Source organism: Podarcis cretensis, assembly GCF_951804945.1.
Source record: "Podarcis cretensis genome assembly, chromosome: 8".
In the NCBI taxonomy this organism is placed as follows: domain Eukaryota; kingdom Metazoa; phylum Chordata; class Lepidosauria; order Squamata; family Lacertidae; genus Podarcis; species Podarcis cretensis.
Window position 1 is genome coordinate 38,470,679 of NC_137177.1, and position 26,428 is coordinate 38,497,106.

Here is a 26,428-nt window from a genome sequence, read left to right on the forward strand (position 1 = left end):
CTCCAGGAACTGCATTCCAAGGAAACCAGAACCTGAATATGCATTGCACCACTGGGTTTCTCACTGCTTGGAGGAGCGTGCAGAACAATGCAGCACATTTTAATGGCATGTTTTGAGGCTGTCTGATACATTCCATGCACAATCGTGGTGCTAATCCTTGCAGCAGCTGGCAGAGTCTGAGATGGTGGCTTGCCGCCTAGTGATCTCAGAACTGAGGGGAAGGCTTAAACCTAGGACTTCCTAGTTCCCCCATTTAGCCGCAGTGTCCCACCAGCAGTCTTTAAGGGAAGAGTCTGACCAAGGGGTAGTCAAGTAGTTGTGGACTGTGGGGTGGTGGGCAGCCAATGGTCTTTCAGGCAAGGTTCCTCAGGAAGTTGTCAGACTTGATTAGTCCTGCATTTCATTGACCATCATTCTCCAATTAATGAGTGGACAATGCGTTCAGAAATTATCAAAAGGGAGAGAAAATTCTAGAGAAATTCTCATAGGTGGCATGAGTGCAGGCAGGGATGTATGAATGTGCCTCAAGCTGTTCCAACATTCATTTGAACTTTGACCCAGTATTTTTCATTCTGCTGCCTTGGATTTATTTTGCACTAGTCTTCCTTCAATTTCGCCGAGGAGCTATATATGTTTTTGAGGTACAGCATATCCCAGTGTACAATATGCCTGCAGATCTCAGCCATCAACAGACACTTACAAATCAGTTACCTGCCTGCGTGTTCCCTTTCAAAGCTAATGGACTTCCAGAGGGGTAGCCCAATTAGTCTTTTGCAGCAAAATCAACAAAAAAGCCTTGTGCTAAAGCTAATGAAGGAGCTAATGGTCCCTCATAAAGCCATCTATGTAGCCTTGCTATCTTGACTTTACCACTTATCCTTATCCTTCTTATCCTTCTCAGACATCAAAGAAAAGACAGTTTCACACCCTGTTGATAGATTGTTCTTAGTGTCTCAACCAAATGAACTCCAACATGCCCACAGGAATTCATTAAAACATTTTTCATTTGTTCACTCTCCTATGATGTACATGCATCATTTTTGTATTCCAACACTTCATTTCATAAGTGTGTTCCATACAGAAAATGGACATGAGGGTGCATCAACAGAAACGTAACATGGAAGCTTTTATCTGCAGAACTGGTCCTGTTACAGGTGCCAAATAATAGCTGCTCCTCTTCTGTATTAAATCAATCTTTTAGTGTGCCAGCACTCACACTGGAACTCCTTGCCTCTTGATATCAGGCAGGCACCTTCACTGTACTATTTTCACTCTGCTATTTTGCTTAGACAAGCCTACCTGGATATTTAAAACATTGATGCGTGTTTTTATCTGCTTTGTTTATTGCTGATTTTAATATTTTGAATGGTTTAAATTGTTGTTATTCATTGTTTCATTTTTGGGGGTAAACCTGGACTGGGAAAGGCTTGCCACAGTAGTTCATGCATTGCTCACTTCAAGACTAAAATGTGCTCTGTGTGAGGCTTCGCTTGCACTTGATCTGGAAGCTGCAGTTAGTGCAGAATGCTGCAGCATGGTTGCTTACAGGAGTGAGGTCTTGTCAGCATAGAACACCTGTGCTCAGAGATCTGCACTGGCTTTCAATCTGATACTGGTCCAGGTTCAAGGTGTTACTATTCGCATGTAAACCCTATCTGTAAGACCTCTTTTAGTGTGACAGCGCCTAGACTTTGGAAATATCTGCTGATTAAGACCAATCAGGTGCCTTCAGGTGTGCCTTTTTCAGCACCTGCTAAAAACTTGGCACCTACCCAGATGCTTAGAAAGTTGAGGTAATTTTAATCTGCTTTTGTATGTTTTATAGTGTGGTTGTTAATCTTTCTCAATTCCGCCCCCCCTTTTTGTAAACTGCTTTGAGGTGGTGGTGGTTTTTACAACCCAGCGGTGCATTTATGAAATAAATGAATAAACTAAGTAAATAAATTGGTGAACGGAGGAACTGATTGGGCTGCTTAGATGTGACACAGACCCACCAGGGTGAGATTCTCAAGGAATAAAACTGGGGCATCTGACATAGACTCACAGTGAAAAATTGATATGTCTGCCCAAAGTACAATAATGCCAAAAAGTTCGTTTTAATGGTGACCGACATTTTGTGTAAGCATGCATGGGCTGTCAGCCTGAAGGATCAGATAGGGAAAATGTGGGGCATTATTCATACCCTCCAACATACTTCTGCATGTTAAGATTTTTTATAAAAGTTTTTCATGATACAGGCAACCCTCCCCAGCTAACTCCAGTACCCATGCTCAACCCCCATAACCTCCTGGTGCAACTGGACTTCTCTGTGACCCTTCCCCTCTGCAGGGAGGCGGGACCAATTCAGATGGTCCGCCCCCACCACTTAATGGATCCAAATGGTTTCCAGAGAGTGGTAGGGGATGCTTTATCCCATGTTGATGGCCTTTCAGCTTATTCCCTGGTTTTCCACTGGAATGCGGAGTTAACCAGGGCTATCAACTGTCTGGCTCCAAAGCGCCCTCTCCGATTGCATGGAGCCCGGACAGCCCTGTGGTTTTCTTTGGAGCTAAGGGCGAGGAAACAATCGCTGAGACAGCTAGAGCGTCAGTGGCAGAAAACTCATTCTGAATCTGACCGGGCATGGGTTAGAGCTCAACGTCAATTTTAGACCCGGCCAGTATGGCCAGCTATCGCCCAGTCTCAAATCTCCCATTCTTTGGCAAGGTGATTGAGTGAGTGGTTGCTGAACAACTCCAAGCGTGCCTGGAGGATGCAGACCATTTGAATCCCTTCCAATCAGGATTCAGGCCTCATCATGGGACTGAAACTGCCTCAGTTGTTCTGGTTGATGATCTCTGGCGGGCTAGGGACAAAGGTGAGAGCTATTTCCTAGTTCTGCTGGATCTCTCAGCGGCCTTTGATACAATCGACCATAACATCCTTCTGGACCGTCTAGAGGAGCTGGAAGCTGGGGGCACTGTTATACAGTGGTTTCGCTCCTTCCTCCTGGGCCGTGTTCAGAAAGTGGTGGTGGGGGGATGAGTGTTCAGACCCCTGGGCCCTCACTTGTGGGGTGCCTCAGGGTTCCGTCCTCTCCCCCATGCTTTTTAACATCTACATGAAGCCACTGGGAGAGGTCATCAGGGGGTTGTGACTGGGTGTCCATCAACATGCAGATGATACCCAGCTCTACCTCTCTTTCAGATCGGAACCAGTGAATTCGGTGAAGGTCTTGTGCGAGTGCCTGGAGGTGGTTGGAGGATGGATGGCGGCTAATGGATTGAGGTTGAATCCTGACAAGACAGAAGTACTTTTTTGGGGGGACAGGGGGTGGGCTGGTGTGGAGGATTCCCTGGTCCTGAATGGAGTAACTGTGCCCCTGAAGGACCAGGTGCGCAGCCAGGGAGTCATTTTGGACTCACAGATGTCCATGGAGGTGCAGGTCAATTCTGTATCCAGGGCAACTGTCTACCAGCTCCATCTGGTACACAGGCTGAGACCCTACCTGCCTGCAGACTGTCTCACCAGAGTGGTGCATGCTCTAATTATCTCTTGCTTGGACTACTGCAATGCACTCTACTTGGGGCTACCATTGAAGGTGACCCAGAAACTACAACTAATCCAGAATGCGGGAGCTAGATTGTCCATTGGGGGCGGCCACCAAAACCTACATTGGCTCCCAGTATGTTTCCGAGCACAATTCAAAGTGTTGGTGTTGACCTTTAAAGCCCTAAACGGCCTCAGCCCAGTATACCTGAAGGAGCATCTCCACCCCCATTGTTCTGCCCGGACGCTGAGGTCCAGTGCCGAGGGCCTTCTGGCAGTTCCCCCACTGCGAAAAGCAAAGCTACAGGGAAGCAAAACTACAGTCAGAGGACCTTCTCAGTAGTGGGCCCACTCTGTGAAATGCCCTCCCATCAGATGTCAAAGAGATAAACAACTACCTGACATTTAGAAGACATCTGAAGGCAGTCCTGTTCAGGGAAGTTTTTAATGTGTGACATTTTAATGTATTTTTAATCTTTGTTGGAAGCTGCCCAGAGTGGCTGGGGAAACCCAGCCAGATGGGCGGGGTACAAATAATATATCATTATCATCATCATCATTTTGGCTGTGAGTCCTGGAAGACCTGCAGGCATTTTTCCACCTACGCTGGGGGGGGGGGGGGGCGCAACCAGATGCCTTTGGGGAAAGTCCAAATAGGACCCAAGAGCACTTTCCCCACCGATGGTTCCATCAACTGGCATTTAGAAGCTTATCTGCCTCCAACCATGTAGGAAGAGCACAATCATCCAGTGGCGTAGCGTGGGTTATCAGCACCCGGGGCAAGGCAAGTAATTTGCGCCCCCTAACCCATGGATTTGCGCCCCCTAACCCGTGGATTTGCGCCCCCTAACCCGGGGATTTCCCTAACCCCCAGATGTTGCGCCCGGTGCGGCCGGCCCCCCCTGCACCCCCCACGCTACGCCACTGCAATCATCTTAGTTAGTAGCCACCGGGAGTCCTCTCCTCCAGGAATTTGTCGTCTCCTCTTTTAAAGCCCTCCAGCTTGGTGTCTCTCACCGCCTCCCGCAGGAGTGAGTGCCATAGTTTATGTTCCGAAAAAAAACCCCCTTTTCTCCCCACCCCCCGACTTCCCCCAGCTTCGTTGGCTGGTGTTGTGGGGGAGAAAAACTTCTCCGCTCCCGCACAAATTGTTTCAACTTCTTTTAGAACGTCGCCAAGTTCCGCCGCCCACCCCGCTGCCCATCATAGGTGCTCCGTCTCGCCCCGAAACGAAAAGGTCCCCAATGTTGTAACCTTGCGGCTTTCGGTCGCCATCCTCGGTTAGTGGGAAGGTGGATGGGCGTGGGGAGGGAGCAAGGCGGCAAGCGCGGCGCTGCGTGGCGGCCGGAGACCAACGGGACGGGGCGTGTCCACGCCTCTGGCTTAAGTACTCTTTGGGAAGCCTGGGCAGCAGCAGCAGCAGCCGCAGGAGGAGGAGGAGGTGCCTGGCTCAGTGCTGTGGAAGCCGTCGGAAGAACTGCTGTGCCGCCGCCGCCGCCGCCGCCCTCGAGGATTTCGCTGCCCAGCCATGGCTCCTTCCCCGCAGCAGCCCAGCGGGCACACGCGCGCCGAGATCCAGCAGCGCTGCGCGGCCGGCGAGTGCCTGCTGCTGGTGGGCCCCCGCCGCGTCTACGACCTGTCAGCCTTCGTGCGGCTCCACCCGGGCGGACCCGAGCTGCTCCTCCAGCGGGCCGGCACCGACGTGAGCGCCCAGCTGGACGGGCCGCCGCACCGGCACTCGGAGAACGCGCGCCGCTGGCTCGAGCAGTATTACGTGGGCGACCTTGACGACTACGACCCGCGGCAGCAGCAAGAGGTAACGCGGGCGCCTCCTCGAAAGCTTTCCCCACTCCTGGCTACGGGGCAGGCAGGAATCCAACCGGGAAAGCCGCCGCCGCCGGGCAGCTGGTTCTTTCGGAGAGGTTAATCAGTGGGGCGGGGACGGGCGCGCGGATTACAAACCCCAGACATAATTAAATATACTCTTCCTTTGTGGATGTTGAGTAGGGGAGTGCCTGAAGAAAAACAAGGGGTGTGTGTGTCTATCTCTGGGTAGCCTGGAAAGCCAAGTTGTGGCTGCCAGGCACGTCCACAGGTGTTCAGCGAGCTGGGAGCATCATCATCATACCCACCCTCACTGCAGTGGGGTGTCTGTGTAGCAGCACCTGTTGCCCCAGGTACACCAAGGTGGAACCATCAGCTGAGGGAACATGAGCAGTTCAGTTTTGCTCTTAGCTGTAGCCAGGATTTGGAGGGAGGGGGGCATCATCCCTCATCATCCTCTGTCCGGCTCTGTCTACTAGCAGATTCGAAAAGAAATGTCTCAACAACAGTTGTTACATTCTTTTGACCCCAAGTGTTCAGAAAAATCTCTCAAAATCTTCTTACGATTTCTACTTTTAGTTAAGTATTTTTATTTATTTGCTTGATTTAGTGGGGTGGTGAAGTGGTAGCTGCTCTCCCTACCCACTGGCTACACCCATAGTTGTGCTGTCATTGAATGGTGGAGGGGGAGGCTGAGGGGGCAGAATGAACCCTCCCCCCTTCCCCATCCTTTGATAGTTCCCCTCCAATCTAGCCATTATTTTCCCTCCAGTTCAGCCAAATTGTGGTCCCCCACTCCTAGAAGCAAGAGCTAAAAGGGTGAGTATCCCAAAAGGCAACTGGGGGCTCGACTGGCTTGGTCTGGTCTGGCCTGGCCTGACCCCCATCTGGCCTTCCTGTAATTTGAGTGTGGCTGGATGTGCATCTTTCACAACCCTGGAAGAGCCCTGTGTTGAAGCAGGCAGGTTTACTGGCAATGGGCAGTGCCTGTGCTGGGGCTGTCTTGCCCCCTTCCCCAATGGTTGAGCAATGCTGCAGGTGAGGAGCGGGAATGTGCTTTTACAAGGCTGTTCATTCCATTTTTGAAACATTTCCCTAACTGTTTATTTCCACATTTTATTTGAGCTTTCTCATGTGCCTCTTCCGGAACTCTAGTGGAGTGGAGTGCAAGTTTGGTCTTATTTCCATATTGCTTGCAAATGGATTGTTTCTGGAAGCAAATGACACAGAATACCAAACTTGCACTATGTTGCAGTTCCAGAAGAGGCTTTTGTGTCATATGAAAGCTCGGGTATAATGTAACACAGGTGTGTGTTGTGTGAGGTGAGGTGCCGTGGAAAAAACCCCCAAACTGCTGCATGAATTGTAGAGTTGGAAAGGGATCCCAGGGGTCATCCAGCCCAACCCTCCCTCCAGAATGCAGAGCTCCAGTTGGGGCTTGAAAACCCAGCTGGGCTTGGCTGTGCCTCGATAGTACACTGCTCTGGGGACAGTAGCTCTAAGCAGGGCATTCCTTGATCAGGAGAGGCGTTGGCAAGTGCAGAGATTGTGATGCCATCAGCAAGGGTGGGCGGAGGGCACCTCCTGTGCCCTTGGGAAACTTTATGGTTGGTGCTTAACTAACTTGTGGAACTCACCTGGGCAGCTTGTAATGCGCCGAAGGGTTAGGAAACTCAAAAGGCCTTCCCTGCTCCCGCTGCTGTCACCCACCCCACCCCAGATCCCTCAGCATGGCTAATGGTTGGGGATAGTGGTCAAGCAATATTCAGAGGACCTCCCCCCATGCACCAGAGAGACTTTTTGTCTGATTCTGTTGGGGCACGTGCTTACGCTCGCACAGCGAGTGAGGTCCCCCCCCCCGTTCTGAACCTCTGATTTGCCAACGTCTATGGGGTGTGTGCAAGGAAGGCACTTTTGAAGACAATGACTGTCTGCTGTCATGAAGGAGTGGTGCTTATGAAACAATATGTAATGCATGATGCTGCTTATCTCCTTGTCTCTCCTCCCTATTGCAGATCACGCCCCTAGTCCCTTAGTAAGTATTCAGCCTCTTAGGTCCATGATTGAAATGATGAGATAAACTTTGCCACAGTGTATGTGTTTCGCAGTAAAGAGAGGTAGCTCCCCAGCGAGGCTGCCCTTTTGAGTAGAAGACCAGCATTCTTCTGCTTGGTGCTTTCCGCTCTCCTCATTTTCCTGCTGAAGATCACCCTCCCTAGACTGCTTTGCTCAGTGAGAGAGTCCCCTTGCCACAATAAAAGCACCTTTGGGAGGGTGCATGAAAACATCCACACAAAGAAAACATACCACCGTAAGTTTTTATTTTACACAAAAGCAGCAAAACAAAGGAGAGGATCATTTTGGTGTGTGATTTTGATCTGAGAAAATGGCTCTTTCTCCACCCACCCACTGATTTTTCTGCTCAAGTCTGCAGCCTTCTGGGGCAGATTTATCTTTGTATACGTTTGTGAAAAAATGGGGACAGAGTAACCTGCTGCTATGCAGCTCGTCCTCTTGGTTAATTTAGTGTTGGCTGCCTTTAGGGCACAGGTGAAAGGTGGGGCTCAGTGGAGGGATCCACCTGCAAGCTGGATGCCAGAGCAAATAGGAAGCACCTTTGTATGAGCCAGCATGGCCAGGCCTGGGCTGCTAATGATTATCTGGGATATTTTGCCTCCCAGGCTTGGGCTGAGCTCCCCTGCAAAAGCTACACACTCCCCTCCACCTGCTCCCCCCACCCCGACTTAATCTGGTTTCTGAGAAAGGACAGCATGGTGGGGCTGTCTGTGGAAGACCCAGCCTGGCGATTTAAAAACTGAGCTTGCTGACTTGAAATGACAGGTGTGCACAGATGCAAAACCAACTATTGGAATCTTAGGTGCTTTTGTTTTAACTGCATTTGTTCAGTTTTCCAGGATGTTACATTGCAACATCAAAATGCATGACAAATGGACATTGATTGCAATCTTGCAGCAGGGAGGAGTCATGTTCTTGAGAGTTACTTTCCATATTAATTCATTAGCAGAAGGCGTGAGCCTCTGAAAAACTTTGATCAAAACATCGTAAAAGCCCTGACTTGAAATGACAGGTGTGCACAGATGCAAAACCAACTATTGGAATCTTAGGTGCTTTTGTTTTAACTGCATTTGTTCAGTTTTCCAGGATGTTACATTGCAACATCAAAATGCATGACAAATGGACATTGATTGCAATCTTGCAGCAGGGAGGAGTCATGTTCTTGAGAGTTACTTTCCATATTAATTCATTAGCCGAAGGCGTGAGCCTCTGAAAAACTTTGATCAAAACATCGTAAAAGCCCTGTTGGATCAGAACTCTGGCCTACTTAGTCCTGCACCCTGTTCCTCATAAAGGCAATCCGATGCCCATTAGAGGAAACCTGCTAGGATCACCATGTGCCTGGAATTTCCCATAGCTGGGATCTGTCTGTCAAAAACGGTGTCTGGGTGGAATTTTCAAAAAGCGGCTGAAATGTCCAGGAAAACCCAGGCACATGGCAGTCCATATTGGAAGTGTTAATTATTTGGCGATTTCCCTAAAAAATAGGTAAAAAACTCAACAACCTTTGTGTCCGGGTTTTCACTTTTTCAAATATGGCAACCCTAAAACCTGCAAGCCCCACCTGAGCATAAGAGGGCTCTCCCTCCCTACCCCTGTTGTTCCTAGAAAATGAAAAGAAATGAGCCTAGAAGTGCAAGGTGTGGGACAACCTTGTTGGTGTTGTCCCCCGCCCAAGACAATATGGCCAAGTGGTCCATGCCAAGTGGGTGGGTGAGGCTTGGAGGGCAGTTTCTTTGAGTCTGACCAGTCTTTTAAGGCCTTGCCCATCGGTGGGTATTATGTCCTCTCTCCCACTCTTGACAATATGTTGAGGTTTAGGAAAAGGCAGCAGAAGTGTTGTGTTCCTCCTGCAGGGAATTTTCAAGGTTCGTTAAGATGCCCTTGCATTGAATGGATAGCGCTGCATTTGGGGCCTTGGTGTGAAGACCTGACTTCTGAAAAGACCTGTGGCCAAGCACCAAGGGGCCTTGCAGTTTGGAAAGCTCAGTTGCAAATAAAAATAATGATGATGATGATAACAACAACAATTGTACCCCACTCATCTGACTGGGTTGCCCTAGCCACTCTATGCGGCTTCCAGTGCATATAAAAACAGAATAAAACATTAAACATTAAAACCGTCCCTATACAGGGCTGCCTTCTGATGTCTTCTAAAGGTTGTATAGTTACTTATCTCCTTGACATCTGATGGGAGGGCATTCCACAGGGTGGGTGCCACCACCAAGAAGCACCTGGGTTTGGGGTCAGTCCCTTGCTGGTGTGGGAATGCTTACCTTTGGCTTGTGCGACCGGAAGAAAAGCAGCCAGGGAGGGACTGGCATGCCTGATGGCATGGGGTGCCAGATCCACAGGTGGGCTAAAGCTGAGGTGGTGGTGAGCCAGATCATGGAACTGGGGATGCTTTCTGAACTGGGGGACCAGGGGTTGTGGTGGAACTCTGGACTTAATAGACTTTTTGTGGGGGGTCAGTGGTCTTTAGATTGTTGTGTGTCTTCCTTTGCTTTCTTAAAATGTGCAAGCCAGGCCTGTTGCATTTGGGGGCCCTCATTCTGCTGAGCTGTGCCCTTGATTTCCACCTCTAAAGTCCTGCCCTGAAAGTTCTAGGGAGGACAGGAGTTGAGGTCAAGGGTAGCTAAGAAGAGTACTGAGTTGGGGGAGCTAAGTGGTCTGTCCCAAGGAGCAAGGAGTACAGCTGGGACGGGACTTTCGTTCCAGGCAAAGCAAAGTTCTGGTTGAGCAAAAATCCAAGCCTGACCTGGAAGTACTGTACTTGCAGCCATGCCAGGAAGAGCTGCTGGCTGCTCTGGGGCTTGGGATCATGCTGGAAATTAGGAGGTCACCTCAGGCTCCTCTTCCCCTGCTCTGCATCCTTGAGTGGCTAGAGTACACCAGTTGCCGGAAACCACAGGAAGGCAGAGTGCTGCCCTTGTGTTTGGGCCCTGCTTGCTAATTCCCCACAGGTATCTGGTTGGCCACTGTGAGAACAGGTTGCTTGGGGCTGATCCAGAAAGCTCTTCTGATATTATTATGGCTGACGCTCAAAGAAGACTTCCTATGCTCCTTCTAGGAGACTTGGGCATATACATCCTTGATTTGACTCAAGCTCAAGAAGCATGCCAATATAATGTGGGGATGGTAGCGTTGTTGATGCCCAATTCTGGGAGAAATGTGTGTTTTAGTCTTCTGAACTGTTTGTGTGTGGACAGAATAGGTGCTTTATTCCTCCTGTGTAATGATTTATCCCTGTTTCGCCATCTGACGCCTTGCTTACCAGCTGCTGCTGCTGGGGATAGGGCGCTTATAGGGACACTGCCCCGTGGCATCTCACCATCTGAGGCAGGTGTTTCTGTCCGCCTCATGGGTGGGCCGGCCCTACTGCCATGTTTAGGAGCAAGTTTCAGCAGCAACTTGACCTATGGCCAAGGTCTTTATGAAGGCTTGTACTCAGTGAGGCAAGAGCACATGGCAAAGCACCTTTCTCTAAAATCCATGTGTGGTAATACAGGGCCTTTGTTCCCCTCCAGGGCCTTTTGGGAGCCTCAGTCAGTCACTCCCTCCTCTGGGACAGAATTAGCTCCCTGCTTGTCTCAGCGCACCAAGGTAGCTTTGCAGTGGGGCCTGAGGCACAAGGATGAGGCAACCATGCTTCTGTGAGACAGTGAAAAGGAAGCCCTCCTTCATGCAAGCACGTAGTTAAACTATGGAACTCGCTCCCACAGGAAGCAGTGAGGGCCACCAACTTAGATGGCTTTCAAAGAGGGTCAGGCAATTTCCTGGAGGAGAGGGGCTGCTGATGGCTGCCTCTTGTTCTGAACCTGCAAAGTGTGTAACTCTGCCATACAGATTAAATAAGAAATTTAGCAGAGAGGGAACAAATCTAGATGATGTCAGTCATTGGGAAAACTGAGGGATTTAATCCAGAAGTGGAAGGATGGCAGCAAGACTTGGGCCAGTACTATGTTCTGATTCTGATTAAAATTGTTATTAGGATTGGAATAACACTTGCAGTTTACTGCTGAATTTTGGATATAATGGAGATGTAAAAGATGTGAATTATTATAAAAGAGGCAGGGGGAAATGATTAACAATAGGACCCATAAATTTAAAAAAGTGTGTGTGTGTGTAAAAAAGTTTGGGCCAGTACCTCTTGGCTAATGATGGACAAAATGCAATCTTTCTCAATATTTGTAGAAGCAAAGCTTGCTTCATTTTATGAGGCTCAGCACAGCCATATAAAGCCTCCCCCCACTTTTAAACACACCCACACATTTCGTTGCTTGTAGGGCAAATAAAGAGCCCAGCATCTTAATTTCCTAGAGGTGTTGCCCAAGCATCCTCCTCCAAGGTCTCAGCCACCTCCCGGGGAGTGTGCAGGTGCTGGGCTCCGACCCCCTTCCTCCTGGCTGCCTGCTCCTGTCTTCTGCGCCTCTCTCTTCGCCATCTCCTTCCGTGGCCCCCGGCTCTCCTTGTCCCTCCACAGGCAGAACGAGTCCAGCGAGGTTTCGGGAATGCGCCAAGCCAGACAAACGAGTTCTTATTCTCTCCCCTTTGAAATGCCATTGATGATGTGTAAAGGCAGGCGATATGGGGAAGCAGCCACGGAGGCAGACCGAGCACAGCCTGGCACCAAGGGAGCGGCTCGCCAGCGGCGCTGGAGGCCACTGGCCTCGGTGACAATCGCCTTATCTTGCCCTTGTCAGAGCCCGACCCAAGAGAAACACTCCGCGGTGACATGGGGGGGGGGGGAGAGAAAGCAAACAGGGACCTCCTGCTGCTGCACAGCTAGCCTCAGGCGGTGCCTTGCAATGGAGCTTCTCGGTTATTCTCTGGGGAAAGAGCCAAGACGAATTAGAAGTTAGGATGCTTGCATGTGCCTGCGAGTGCGTGCTCTCACGCTGCTGTCGGCACAGGGGGCGCTTTCAGTGAAAAACGACTGAATGAAACAAAGACACATTTTTAAAATACACATCAGAAGTCAGGTGCGGAAGGAAGCAGGTGTGCTGACAGGCGAGGGGAGGGGTGGTTTGGATTGCATTTGAGCCAAGCCAAGCTGCTCTTTCCGAAACGACACAGGCGTCCTTTGAAATTTGTACTTATCGGAATCTTGCAATGCAGAAAGATGCATATCTAGGAAAACAAGTGTGCATTTTAAAAAAACACAACCCACAACAATATTAGTGAAATCAATCAGTCAATCAATTAATTAAATTTCTATACCACCCTTCCTTTGAAGATTACAGGGTGGTTTACAATACAAAAACCACAAAATACATAATAATAATAATAATAATAATAATAATAATAATAATAATAATAATAAATTTTATTTATATCCCACCCTCCCCAGCCGAAGCCGGGCTCAGGGCGGCTAACAACAATAACCAGTACAAAAGTACAGCACAAACAACACTCTAAAATCATTCAGGGAAGTTTTTAACGTGTGATTTTACTGTATTTTTGGTTTTTATGGAAGCCGCCCAGAGTGGCTGGGAAGGCCCAGCCAGATGGGCGGGATATAAATAATAAATTATTATTATATTATTATTATTATATTCATTATAAAATTAATTAATACCATAATAACAAGCAAAACCATACTCCCACAGTTTAAAAGGCCATAGATTGTTTAATTAGCCCAAGGCCTGGGAGAAGAGGTATGTTATTGCCTAAATATATGTCTAAATATATATGTCTAAATATATGTAATGAAGGCACCAGGCAAGCCTTCCAGGGGAGAGCAATCCACAAACAGTGCCCCTGATGATTAAATAAGGTTAAAACATATTATATTAGGGATGTCAGCCTTGCAAAAATGTGTATATTAAGAGAAGTTAGCACAAAAAATGTTGATGAATTGGCTTTTTTCTTTTTTAAATCACAAACTGATTTATGGTTGTTGGTTTTTTGTAATCCTGTCACTTTTCATACCACAAATGTTTTCAGTTTTTTTTGCCGCACGTTCTTTGTGCTACGGTGCAAGATGGCAATAACGTGCTAACGTTAGGGAAGCATTGCAGAACAACTAATAAAGCACAATGATGTGTGGATGGTCTAGTATAATTCCACCACTGATGTACTATAATTGCACCAGTGACATACTGCAGAATATACCCCTTCCCCTCGAAAAAGCCTATAATATGAAAAGGGACAGGATTTCTGCATAAAATTGTGGGATATTGCAGTGACTGGGAGTGAAGCTGTATTTGTGCCCAGAAACAGGTGCAAAGAGTATTGAAAGGGGAATTGTGTCTAACCACCTTGAATACCATCATAAATACCAGTAATCACGAATGCATGATTAAAAGAACCTCTGGAGGGATTGCTTACTGCAACATTTCCAGAAAACTCACATTGTTAGCTAAATGAATTGACCCCCACATTGTTCGCATTAAGGGGCAATTCAGGTGTGAAGGGGCTGTGGCGGTCCCATTGCTGTCCTTGATGCAATAGCCTGGATGTTTGAGGTAGGGGAGCTTATGGAGGTAGCAGTCTCTATGTGAGTCAGGTGCCTATACACAAAAGCTTCCTGTCCATTTGATATGATGCAGCCTTTCACCCGAATAATGTGTCTGGAGAGAGAGAGAGGTGGTGTTGGCAAAGGAGGATCCCTGCTGATCAACTGCAAATCATTTGCAGGTCTCCCCAGTGCCGGATTTATGTATAAGCTATAGCTTAGGGCCTCAGTCTCTTGGGGCCCCCAAAAAATTTAAAGGAAAAAACCCCCTGGATGTACATTTCCAAAATATAAGATAAAAAACAAATAAAACTTACATACAGGTAGAGCTTAATAATTATTTCACTATTAATATACTTCTTAGTTATATTTCAGTTCAACAATTACTTTGATAAAATACATATTATGTTATGTGCAAATGGCTTTAGATACCTATTAGGTCCATAAATTACCATATAGCATATATCCAACCCAAAAAAACAGTGACAATTTGTTGTTGACAAAGCCACTTCCAGACCTGGCCAGGAGGTGGGGTTGCGGGCTTCACGCCCACCCCACGTGAGCAGGGGGCTGGTCTCAGCCCCCACGAGAGCAGGGGAATCCCGGCCGCGTCATCTGCCCAGCCAGCCAATTGGGTGGCTGGGGGGCGTGGCCTGCCCTATCGATAGGACCAATGCCTAAGCCAATGCCTCTCATTCCTGAATTCAATAAAGTTGTGGCCTAATGCGCCCATTTAACCTTAATTCTGGTGTCCGGTGTCTTTATTTATCCTAGGTGGGGGAGGCAGGAACTCGCCATGCAAAGGACAGCTGGACATATAAAGGGCCCCATTACCTTCAGTGGCTTAGGGCCTCATCAAACCTAAATCCGGTCCTGGTTCTCCCAGTTAATCCTTCACACAAAACACCTAAACCTAAATACAACAACAATACATAACAGGACACATAATATCCTTGCATCGTAACACTGAAAAGTTAATTATCAACAACAGCTCATTCAGTTTATATTAACATTTAAGTAAGTGTGCAGTTTACTAAAAGGACAATTCAAAGAATCCCTTAAGCAGCTCCCTTATGGAGGTTCCTGCAGCTGGAAGGTAGGGTAAAGCAGGTGAAAAAACACCAACACTGAGCCTCTCCTTCCTTTGGAAACAGCTCCCTTCCATCTTCCATAGCCAGCTTGGGAGATGCCAGTTGGCACCTCCTAGCCCAGGGCTTTCTAGATGACATCTGCAACCTCACCTAACTCCAAGTAAGTTGCAGTACTTCCTGGGAACATAGAGCAGGGGTTTTGCAACCCACAGCCTCCTAAGTTCTCCATCACCAGCTGGCTCATCCGGTTGCCCATTGTGGGACTTTGTCAACCCTAGCTAGATTTGCTTGGCTGCATTCTGACCATGCATTTAATTTTGATATAAGAAACCATGCAGTAAAGAGGCAGCAGCCACACACCCTCTCACACCCTTTGGGAGAAGTGAGCGCTGCTGAGTAATCCACTTTTGCAACAGGGTTGTTGGTCATGCTTGCAACCTGCTCTTTCAGCTCAAACACTCACAGATTTGTGTGTTAATGTGGGCTGAGGTTGTACCTCACACCCTCTCAGTCAACTTGACAGGACCCAGGATCAATATTTACGGTGTTTGACTCCACTCCTTGGTCCCGTTTCGTCATTCTGGATAGTTTTCAGTAGCAAGCATGTGAACGGTGCCTGGTTCTCTTCCTTGAAAAGAGAAGTGTATGTGTGTCTGTAGGGGTCCCTTATATTGCTTTTTATATTGTTTTAGTTTTATTAGTGCTCAATTACTTTTTAATGATGGTATTTCCTCCCCCCCCCCCTTTTGCTTGTGATTCGTATTCTTTTTGTAAACCAGCTTGAGTCCCAGTCTGGGTGAAAGGTATGAAGCAAAGAAAGAGAGAATGAATGAATGAATGAATGAATGAATGAAGAGCCTGTTGGATCAGGCTAATGGACCATCTAGTCCAGCCTCCTGTTCTCACAGTGGCCAGCCAGATCCCTCTGCGAAACCAGGATCTGAGCACAAGAGGACTCATCCCTCCTGTGGTTTCCAGAAAGTGTTATTCAGAAGCATTGCAGCCTCCAAGCGTGGAGGCAGAGCACAGCCATCATGGCTAATAGCAGTGCTTTTTTTCTGGCAGCATGCAACATTATGCAGTACCGCCACCTTTTGCCCAGCTTAGGGAAGGAGGTGTGATGCTTTGACAGGATCTTGGACCCTGCTGCCTCCTTTCCAGAACTGGGCGGGGGAGGCCTCTTCACCTGGGTGGCAGCACCCCAAGTAGGTAGGTGGGTGAGGGAACATCAAGCAGCTAACCTGCCCTCACTGCCCAGCCTTGCCATCAGGTCATGTCCCTCCCCAATGTGCTTGCCCCTCCTGCTGCTTGCTGGTGGCTGCTGGCACTAGCTGGTAGCCATTGGTAGCCTCCTCCCCCATGAATTTTTCCATGCCTTTTAAAAAACCCATCCAAGATGGCGGCCATCACTGCCTCCTGTGGGAGGGTGTTTCATATCTTAACTCTGTGCTGTGTGAAGAAGGACTTTACAGTGGTGCCTCGCAAGACGGAAAGAATCCGTTCCACGAGTCTCTTCGTCTAGCGGTTTTTTCGTCTTGCGAAGCAAGCCCATTGACGGCTTAGCGGATAAGCGGATAAGCGGCTTAGCAGTTTAGAAAAAAGGGGGGGGGAAGGGGAAAAAAACCACAGGAAGTCGCAAGAAGCAAGCCCATAGGAAATTCGTTTTGTGAAGCACCTCCAAAACGGAAAACTCTTTTGTCTAGCGAGTTTTCCGTCTTGCGAGGCATGCGTCTTGCGGGGCACCACTGTATCTTGTCTTTCCTGAATCTTCTAACGTCCCACTACTAGTATTATGGGGGGTATTTTTCTAGCCACTTTACATATGCTATACATAATTTTATAATATTTTTGAGCTGTGTCTGAGACCTGCAGTGGGATTCTTGTTAGAATAAAGTTATAAACTCAAACAGAAAGCAGCCAATCCCTGGTGCCCCCTCCCTCCGCCAGCTTACGCTCTGTGGCCCAGGGCACATGTACCTGGCTGCCCCCCAACACTTGCTTGTTTCCCCCCTGTGGCTGACTTAGCTCTTTTCTAGGTCACCTCTAGATGACCAGTTTATTGAGTACTCATCATGATTTGGTTTTGGGAGGGGTTAGATGAGGCAGCATTTGTAGGAATGTTCAGGGGTGCAGGAGAGGATATATTGACTAATTATATCCTTATCCAACTTGTGTTAACAAGTTCCCAAAATATCAGCAGAGTTTATATACATTCCCCTTGAAGTTCGCAACGGTAACGTCTGCACAGGTTCACTAGAACCTCTATAATAATTACTCTGGTAATTTCCCATTTGTTCCCTCTTAAAATACAAGACACGACACAGTCTTTATAAAAGTATAAAAGAGTTTACTCACGTTCTGTTCACAATGTGATCCCAGAAGGCAGACAGCTTAAAAAAAGTAAAATACACTCAGAATCTATCTTATAGGAAGATAGTACTGTCCTCTCTTGGCTGAGAGCCAAGAGGGCATGTTGCTCCTTCAGAAGATGAAGATGAGAGAGAGAGATATGGCTGCCTGCCCTGTGCTTTTATCATTTACCTGCACAGGTGAGGCCACACCCACCTCTGGTCCCATGTGGAGGAAGTCCGTCCCCAGGAAGTTTACCTACTTGCTAGACAGACATCCCTCCCCATGTTCTAACATGTACACTCTAGGAATGTTGTCATTGACTGCTCCTGTGTTTACATCCCACATACCCCTTCTCAGGCAATACAACATACACAAAACATAAACAACTTTATTCAACCACCCAGAGTCCCAGCTTGACACGTAGATTCTGGAAACTCTCTCTTGGTAGGGGTTTCGTCAGGATGTCAGCAGTCATCTCTTGGGTGCTGCAGTAGGATAGTTCCACAAGTCCATCCTGGATCATCTGGCGTATGTAGTGGTATTTAACCCCAATGTGTTTTGTTCTGGCCAGGAACTTCTCACTCTGCGTCAGCTTCAGGCAAGTTTGATTGTCCTCTAGCAAGCTGACAGGCCCTTTTCTCTGTGAGGAGAATCAGAACTTACAGGTTAAACAGTTCTGTGTGACGTCTCACATTCTGAGGCGTGGTTATGTTCACATACGGGAATCTTTCTTTGTGTGTGAGTTCTCTTTCGTTTTCGGCTGAGAGGCGAAAGGATGCCTGCTCTCTCGCCTGGCTAATTTATGATGTTTTTCTACTCATTAAAAGACTGTTGGAACTTAGCAAAAGGCCTGCATTCGGTCTGATTTATTATCCACACACAAGGCAACAGTTTCTGCTGCTGCAAAGACTCTGCTAAGAGAGCTGAGGGAGCTCGCTTTTTCTATCAGCACGGACGTCCAGTGGCGCAGTAGAAGCGTGCCAGACGCCATCTTATCTCACAGGTTATGGGAAGCCAGCCAAGCTTTGGAAGCTGTTGCCACGTCGTGCCTGTGTGTGTGTGGGAGAAGCTGGCTGGAGCTCCTGCCTAACGTTTGAGGCAGTGAAGCTCGCTGGGGAGGATCTCATCTTCTGGACCGGGTGCCAAGAGGAGCTGCTGTTACGTGAGTAGGCTCAGCCCCAGGGGAGAAGATGGCAGACAGCCAGGAGTCATACTCCGTCCCTTTCGAAAAATTAAATGGAAGAAATTGGGAGGAGTGGTCCAGGAAGCTGAAGGCCTGGCTGGTAGCCAAGGTTCTGTGGGAGGTGGTCCGAGGGCCCCCACAGCAAGCTGCAGCCGGAGCTGCAGCAGCAGATGTTGCAGCTGCCCATGCCTCACAGAGGAAGAATCAGAAAGCCCTGGGAGCTATAGTGCTCAGTTTGGAGGGCTCACAGCTACCTTTGGTGGAAGGTCTTGACAGTGCCCAGGCTGTTTGGCAGGAGCTGGAGAGGGTTTGCCGAGAAACCACAGCGGAAGCCAAAAGCCACGTCCCCAGATGCAGTACAGCCTCAAGGAGCGCTGCTGGCAAGGTTGGGGGGGCAGAGAAGACCAAAGGCAAGTTTGCAAAGTTTTCCACCGGTCGCTTGTGTGACGAGCAGGAACGCTGTCTGAGAGAGGGCCGAGCTGGCACAGAGAGCCCTGCCGGGTGCAGAGGGGGGGGGTCAGGCCAGCAGAAGGCACAGTTCTGGCTTTTCCCACTCGTCGCTGTTTTATCTGTGGGTCTGTTGACCATTGACCATCTGCATCGATCTTGTCCGCGGAGAGCCAGAGAGACCGGGCAGGATGTCTCCAAGGTCGCTTCCCATGGCAGTCAGCCAGGTTTCCATGGCAGCCAGTCTAGCAGAGGAGGCCAGTGTGGGAATGCGAAGGGAGGACGTGACACAGGAAGTGAGAAGGACGGTTCTTATCACCTAGCTGCCTCCATGGCAACGCTGAGGGACAACTCCAGTGAGGGCAGCATGCTGCGTTGGGTCATCGACTCAGGAGCCAGCCACCACCTGATGCCAGCGCCACCTAGTGGTGAAATGTGGAACTGCAGGGCTGTTTCAACTGGGAAAACAGTCACTCTTGCTGATGGCTCACAGAGACAATTAACCACTGTTGGCAATGTGTTTGTTTCTTTTTTACAGGCAGAGCTGGAGGTCTACATTGTGCCAGGAATGAAATGTTGTCTTTTATCTGTATCTTGTCTTGTACAGGAGGGTTATAAGGTTTGCTTTGAAAATGATGTCTGTTCTATTTCCAGGGGTGGGGAGCAACTGGTCAGTGTTGCATGTCAGAACAACTTCTTTGTTCTGGAGACACCTCTGGAGGGTAAGGGGGATGCTGAGATAGCACAGGCGAGGTGTGCTAATGTTCCCACTCATGATTCGTGTGCTCACTTGTGGCACAGGAGAATGTCGCATAGCTGTTGGAAATATATCCAGAAGTTGCCCAAATGCACTGAAGGTTGCAAGTTGAAAGCATGTGATAAATTCCTAGATTGTAGGGCATGCAAAAGAGCAAAGGTAAAAAGGTGCAGTTATCCCAGATCGGAGAGGGTAACCACAAGGCCTTTTGAGCTTGTGCACACAGACCTTTATGGACCCATGCCAAAGAGTCTGGGCGGGGCCAGATTTGTGCTCACGCTGACAGATTATTTTAGTAGGAACGGGTGGGTCTTCTTGCTCAAACAGAAAAGCGAGGCAGCGCAACTGATCAAGGACTGGGTTGCGGCAGTGAAACTACAGTTTTCCACCAAGGTGCAGAGTTTCCAGAGTGACCGAGGCGGAGAGTTCACTGGGTCTGCTCTGCAGAGTTTCTTCCGCCAGAAGGGAATACGTCACAGGTTATCGGTTGCTGCTTCTCCTCAGGAGAATGGCGTAGCAGAGCACAGGAACAGAACACTAGCTGAGGCAGCTGACGCTTTACTCTTTGACTCTGGTTTGCCTCAGAGCTTTTGGGCCGAAGCTTGGAAGACGGCCAATTTCACGTTGAACAGGTCCTATAGCTCTGTTGTAGGTGACACACCGTACTTCTTGCTGCACGGAAAGAAGCCGAAAGTGCATTTATTCCGTGTGTTTGGTTGCGAAGCCTAGGTGCTTGTGCCAAAGGCTCAACGAAAGAAAGGTGACCCGAGGTCCCGGAAAATGATCTTTTGTGGGTATGAGCCTGCGACAAAAGGGTGGAGGTTTGCCTATCCAGAAGGTGATCAGTCCAGGATTCTAGTCAGCAGAAGTGCTGAGTTCTGTGAGCAGAATGGTTGGTCAAGGATCCATGCAAATCCTGACGTTCTCTCAGAATGTCTGTCTGATTCTGATGAGGAGGGAGAGTTAGAAGCTGAACCTGTTGATGAGGACCAGGTCTCTGACCAGGGTCAAGAACAGGGAGGGGCATCTCCACAGGTTGTTAAAAGAGAGCCCAAGAGTCTTCGTCTCCCGTTAGCAAAGTTCAGAAGGCCCGAAGACGCAGTGAGTCAGAGGGGGCACCTGAGACAGTGCTCAGACGTTCCGCACGCACCACAAAGGGGGTACCACCTGAGAGGTTTGTGGCCACCAGCGTGTGGGCTGGTTTAGCGCAGTGCGAACCTGAGAGTTTTGAGAAGGTTCAACAGTTGCCTGAGACAGAAGCCAGGAAGTGGCAAGAGGCAATGGGGAAGGAGTTGAACTCAATGAGGTCTTTAGATGTGTGCTCGACCACGAAGCTGCCAGAGGGCAGGCAGGCCGAGAGCTGTGCACAGACAGATAGACAGGTGCAAGGTTTTGCCAAAGAGCTTGGTAAGAAGTTTAAGCTCAAAAACCTTGGTCCCGTTCGGGTTTATCCAGGCGTCAAGATAGACAGGTCTGAGAACGGGAGTTTCTTGCTCAGTCAGAAAGGCAAGACTGAGCAGTTGCTTGAGAAGTTCCGGATGTCTGACTGTGCAGGGGTCAGAACGCCCATGGAGTCCAACTCTGTGAAGGGTTGTGTTTGGGGTGAGTTATACTCACAGTTTCCCTCAGGATGCGAGACGAGAGGGGGTGTGAGGAGAATCAGAACTTACAGGGTTAAACAGTTCTGTGTGATGTCTCACATTCTGAGGCGTGGTTATGTTCACATACGGGAATATTTCTTTGTGTGTGAGTTCTCTTTCGTTTTCGGCTGAGAGGCGAAAGGATGCCTGCTCTCTTGCCTGGCTAATTTATGATGTTTTTCTACTCATTAAAAGACTGTTGGAGATTAGCAAAAGGCCTGTATTCGGTCTGATTTATTATCCACACACAAGGCAACAGTTTCTGCTGCTGCAAAGACTCTGCTAAGAGAGCTGAGGGAGCTCGCTTTTTCTATCGGCACGGACGTCCAGTGGCGCAGTAGAAGCGTGCCGGACGCCATCTTATCTCACATTCTCACCAACCCAAAGTCCTTTATGAGTTGATCAAGCCAGGCGATCTCTCTGCAGGCTTCTGTTGCTGCAACGTATTCTGATTCTGTGGAAGATAATGCTACACAGCTCTGTTTATAACTGCCCCATCACCAAACATGAAAACATGACCACTTGTTGATTTATAATCAGCATTATCCCCAGCCGAATCTGCATCAGTATACCCAACCAACTTAGGGTCTCTGATGGCTGGTAACCTTAATTTACAATTCATGGTACCCTTCAAATATCGCACCACCCTCTTTACACCTGCCCAATCATGCTCAGTGGGAGAATTCACTTTTCTGCTAAGAATCCCCACAGCATTAGCTAAGTCAGGTCTACATGTGGTAACTAAATACAAAAGTTTACCAATCGCTGACCTGTAGTCATTGTTGTCTGGCAACTGCTTCAAATCCTGCTGATTCTTCAGGAAGTCAGTAGCCATCGGTGTAGCAACTGGATGTGCGTCTTGCATCTGCATGTCCTCAATCAGCTCATGGATCTTCTGTCTTTGGCTGAGAAGAAATGAGCCGTCCTCTTCTCTTTCCACCTGGATCCCGAGGTAGTACTGGACATCTCCTAGCTCCTTGACTTCCACCTCTTTGCTAAGGTGTTTTACTATCTGTGTATAGTCTTTCTCACTTGCTGTGGCAATAATCAGGTCATCAACAAATGCTAAGATATATGAGAATTGTCCATTATTTGACTTACTGCACAAGCACTTGTCAGCGTCGCCTTGCTTGTACCCAAGTTGCGTCAGCATTTTATGCAACTTCTGGTTCCAGGCTCTAGCAGCCTGTTTAAGTCCATAAAGTCCTTTCTGGAGTTTGCACACTAAATGTGCCTCATGTGGTTTCACAAAACCTTTGGGCTGCTTCATGTAAATTTCCTCAGAAATCTGCCCATGTAGAAAAGCAGTAGCAATGTCTATGTGTTTCACTCTCATTTTCTTGGAGGCTGCAATGCTTAAAAGCATTCTTACACTGCTGTACCTCACGGTTGGTGCAAAAACTTCATCGTAGTCTTCACCAAAACGCTGTGAAAATCCCTGTGCTACAAGTCTAGCTTTGTAGCGCTGCACTTCTCCTTCTGACCCCTTCTTAACCTTGAAAACCCATTTACTTCCAATGGCCTTCTTACCAGGAAGCAGCTCAGTGAGTGTCCAGGTCTTGTTCTGATGCAGTGCATCCATCTCCTCCTGTGTGGCCTTCCTCCAGAGACTGGTTTCTGCAGCTGGCATCTCCTGTATCTCTTCCCAAGTGGAAGGTTCCTGTGGAAACACTGACCCTGCAAAGTAGGACAACCGTAATGGTGGGACACCTTTGTTGGTTCTGGATGAGCGCCTGACCTCTGGTTCTGCGACCGCATCAGCTTCCTCATCCTCCTCCAACGCAGGCATGTCCCCATCTGAGTCCTCATCTTCATCTCTGGTGCCGCCAGGGTTCTGGTCCTCTGCGTCTTCTGGTGCGTTGCCTGTAGGGGGTGCTGTAACACTCGAAGGCAGATTAGTACTTTGTGGGGTCTCAAAAGGGAAATATACGAACTCTTGAGTCCTTTCTGACTCATCTGAAGAATCCACAACAGTGTTCTTAGTGTCTACTTTTCCATATTCATCAACATAAACCACATGGTATGCATTTGTCTTACCAGTTTGTAAGTCCATAATTCTATATCCTTTGCCTCCAGAGGCATATCCCTCAAGGATACCTACTTTTGCCCTGGAGTCAAGCTTGTGTCTGTGTTCCTTGGGCATGTGGAAGTAACACGGACTTCCAAACACACGTATGTGTGACAGATTGGGAGCTTTCCCATGCCAAAGTTCAAATGGTGTGCGCTCTGCTCCTTTAGTTGGCAGTCTATTCTGCAAATAGACTGACATGTATACTCCTTCGGCCCACAGCTTCTGTGGCAAACATGCATCCTTTAGCATGCACCTTGTCATGTCCATAATGGACCTAAACTTTATCTCAGCTATGGCATTCTGCTGTGGTGTGTAAGGAATTGTGGTTACGTGTGCAATTCCTTCCTTGGCCAGGAGAGCCTGCATTTCATTTGAGCAGTACTCACCTCCATTGTCACTCATTATCACAGCTGGAGCTCTTTGGAATTTATTCTTGACCATGGCAATGTATTCCTTGAGCTTGTCCACTGTCTCACTCTTCTCTTTGAGGAAATATACAACACAAAATCTTGAAAAGTCATCCAGAAATATTAAAATATATCTATTCTTTCCCAGTGACGGAACATTCATGGGTCCACATATGTCAGTGTGCACAATATCAAGCACTTTGGTGCTTCTTTGTTCAGCACAACGTGGAAATGAAGGTTTTACAGCCTTCTCAGTAATACAGCTTATACACTTTGCTGGAGCTTTGTTGCTCTGCTTTACCTGCAAACCTCTTACAAGATCTCTTTTCTGTAGATCCAGAATGACATTGCTATCCCTATGTCCAAGCCTTCTGTGCCATAGGTCCAGATCTGCTTCATCCTTCTGGCTGGAATGTGCCACTTTTGCAGAATGGTTCTCTGAAAGATCAAGCTCATATACACCATTTATTAGCTTTGCTTGAGCAACCAGTTTGCCATTTTTAGTCACCTTGCATTCTCCATTTCCAAATGTGATCTGGAAACCTTTCTTGTCCAATGTGGACACACTGATTAAATTGCAGCTCAGCTCTGGAACATACAAAACTCTAGAGATTGTGTTCCCAATGCATTCATTGTTTATATTGCATTTCAGACTCATGGAACCTGCACCTTTTGCTTTAACAATGTTGCCATCTGCAATTTCAATTTCAGATCCTTCTTCATCATTTATCTCATTAAAATATTCCCTTTTATATGAAAAGTGTGAGCTGGCACCTGAATCTAAAATCCATTTATTACGTTTATTTTCACGATTCTGGACAGCTAAATTCCTTTCTTGCAGTAACCATGTGCATTCACATTTCCCCTTCTTTTCCCCTTTTGGCTGAAAGGGGTGGGGTTTCTTTGCTTTAGGAGCCCTGCAATTCTTTGCAATGTGTCCTTCTTTGTTACAATTGAAACAAATCACTTTCTTAGGCATCTCTTTGGACTTTGTACATTGCCTAGATGCATAACTGCTGTCCTTCCTTCTAGCATTTCTCACTGCAGATTCAGCTCTATCTCTGCATTCTTCTTTTAAATAACCAATCAAGTCTTTAAAAGTAAGACCTTGTCTATGATCTATCAAACTTACAAATGTGCTAAAGCGTGGTCCAAGCGATGATAACAAAAATGCTATCTTTGTATCTTCATCAAAAGCTTTGGGAGTCAGATCAATTCTTTGAATAATCTCAGTAAACTTGTTGATGTGCTCTGTGAATTCCTCTTTTGAATTCATCCCCAATCTGGTTAATTTACACACCAAGTTTCTGAAGCAGTTTATGCTAGATTCTCCAAACACGCGCTCAATATCTCTTAAGATTTGAGACGCATCATCTGTACTATTTATTAATGATAGCTGCTCATCACGAAGTCCACTCAAAATTATGTGTCTAGCTTCGCTGTTCATGCGTTTCCAAGCACTTATCTTGGCTAAATCTCCCTCAGTTGTTCCTGTAGGTTGAGGGTTTAAAGCTTCCAAAATGTGCTTATAATCTAAGCATGCTATCAAGCGCTGCTTCCAGTGTATGAAATTGTGTTCATTCAGCACGGGCATTCCTAGCTTTGCATCACTATCAAAAGCTGCTCTAGCCATCTTAAAATCCAAAATTTGAAAATTCTTCAAAATTTCAAAATTTCTCAAAATTTTAAAATCAAAATCTCAAAAATCTCAAAATACAAAACAAATTTTCACTGCCTTGGGTCACTGTGAACTCTGAGGGAAGGAGGGGTTGCTTAATCCCCACTGCCCAATGGAACAAAGGACCATGTGCTTACCAGGAAGTTCTCTCAGAAAAATACTACTCAACTCAAAATCACAATCCAACGCAATCCTTCAAAAATACGCAGAAATATGCAATACTGGGGCCAATAACCCTTTGTGAGAATGTTCAGGGGTGCAGGAGAGGATATATTGACTAATTATATCCTTATCCAACTTGTGTTAACAAGTTCCCAAAATATCAGCAGAGTTTATATACATTCCCCTTTAAGTTCGCAACGGTAACGTCTGCACAGGTTCACTAGAACCTCTATAATAATTACTCTGGTAATTTCCCATTTGTTCCCTCTTAAAATACAAGACACGACACAGTCTTTATAAAAGTATAAAAGAGTTTACTCACGTTCTGTTCACAATGTGATCCCAGAAGGCAGACAGCTTAAAAAAAGTAAAATACACTCAGAATCTATCTTATAGGAAGATAGTACTGTCCTCTCTTGGCTGAGGGCATGTTGCTCCTTCAGAAGATGAAGATGAGAGAGAGAGATATGGCTGCCTGCCCTGTGCTTTTATCATTTACCTGCACAGGTGAGGCCACACCCACCTCTGGTCCCATGCGGAGGAAGTCCGTCCCCAGGAAGTTTACCTACTTGCTAGACAGACATCCCTCCCCATATTCTAACATGTGCACTCTAGGAATGTTGTCATTGACTGCTCCTGTGTTTACATCCCACAGCATTAAGCAAAAATGTCCAGGTTTTGGGGGAAGTGGGTTTGCTGTACAGGGAGCACAAAATCCACTCCTATGGCACCACCTGAATTTGCTCTGGTGCGCA

At 47.6% G+C, this 26,428-nt stretch overlaps 1 protein-coding gene across 1 annotated transcript in view; it reads left to right on the top strand.

Annotated features, from left to right (window-relative positions):
* The first annotated feature begins 4,988 nt into the window (after positions 1 to 4,988).
* The window catches only part of FA2H (fatty acid 2-hydroxylase), a 71,909-nt gene continuing 50,469 nt past the window's right edge, over positions 4,989 to 26,428 (top strand). The window contains exon 1 of the mRNA XM_079988462.1: positions 4,989 to 5,344. Within this exon, the coding sequence (XP_079844588.1) occupies positions 5,057 to 5,344 (288 nt within the window). The 5' untranslated portion in view covers positions 4,989 to 5,056. The remainder of the gene's footprint in view (positions 5,345 to 26,428) is intronic.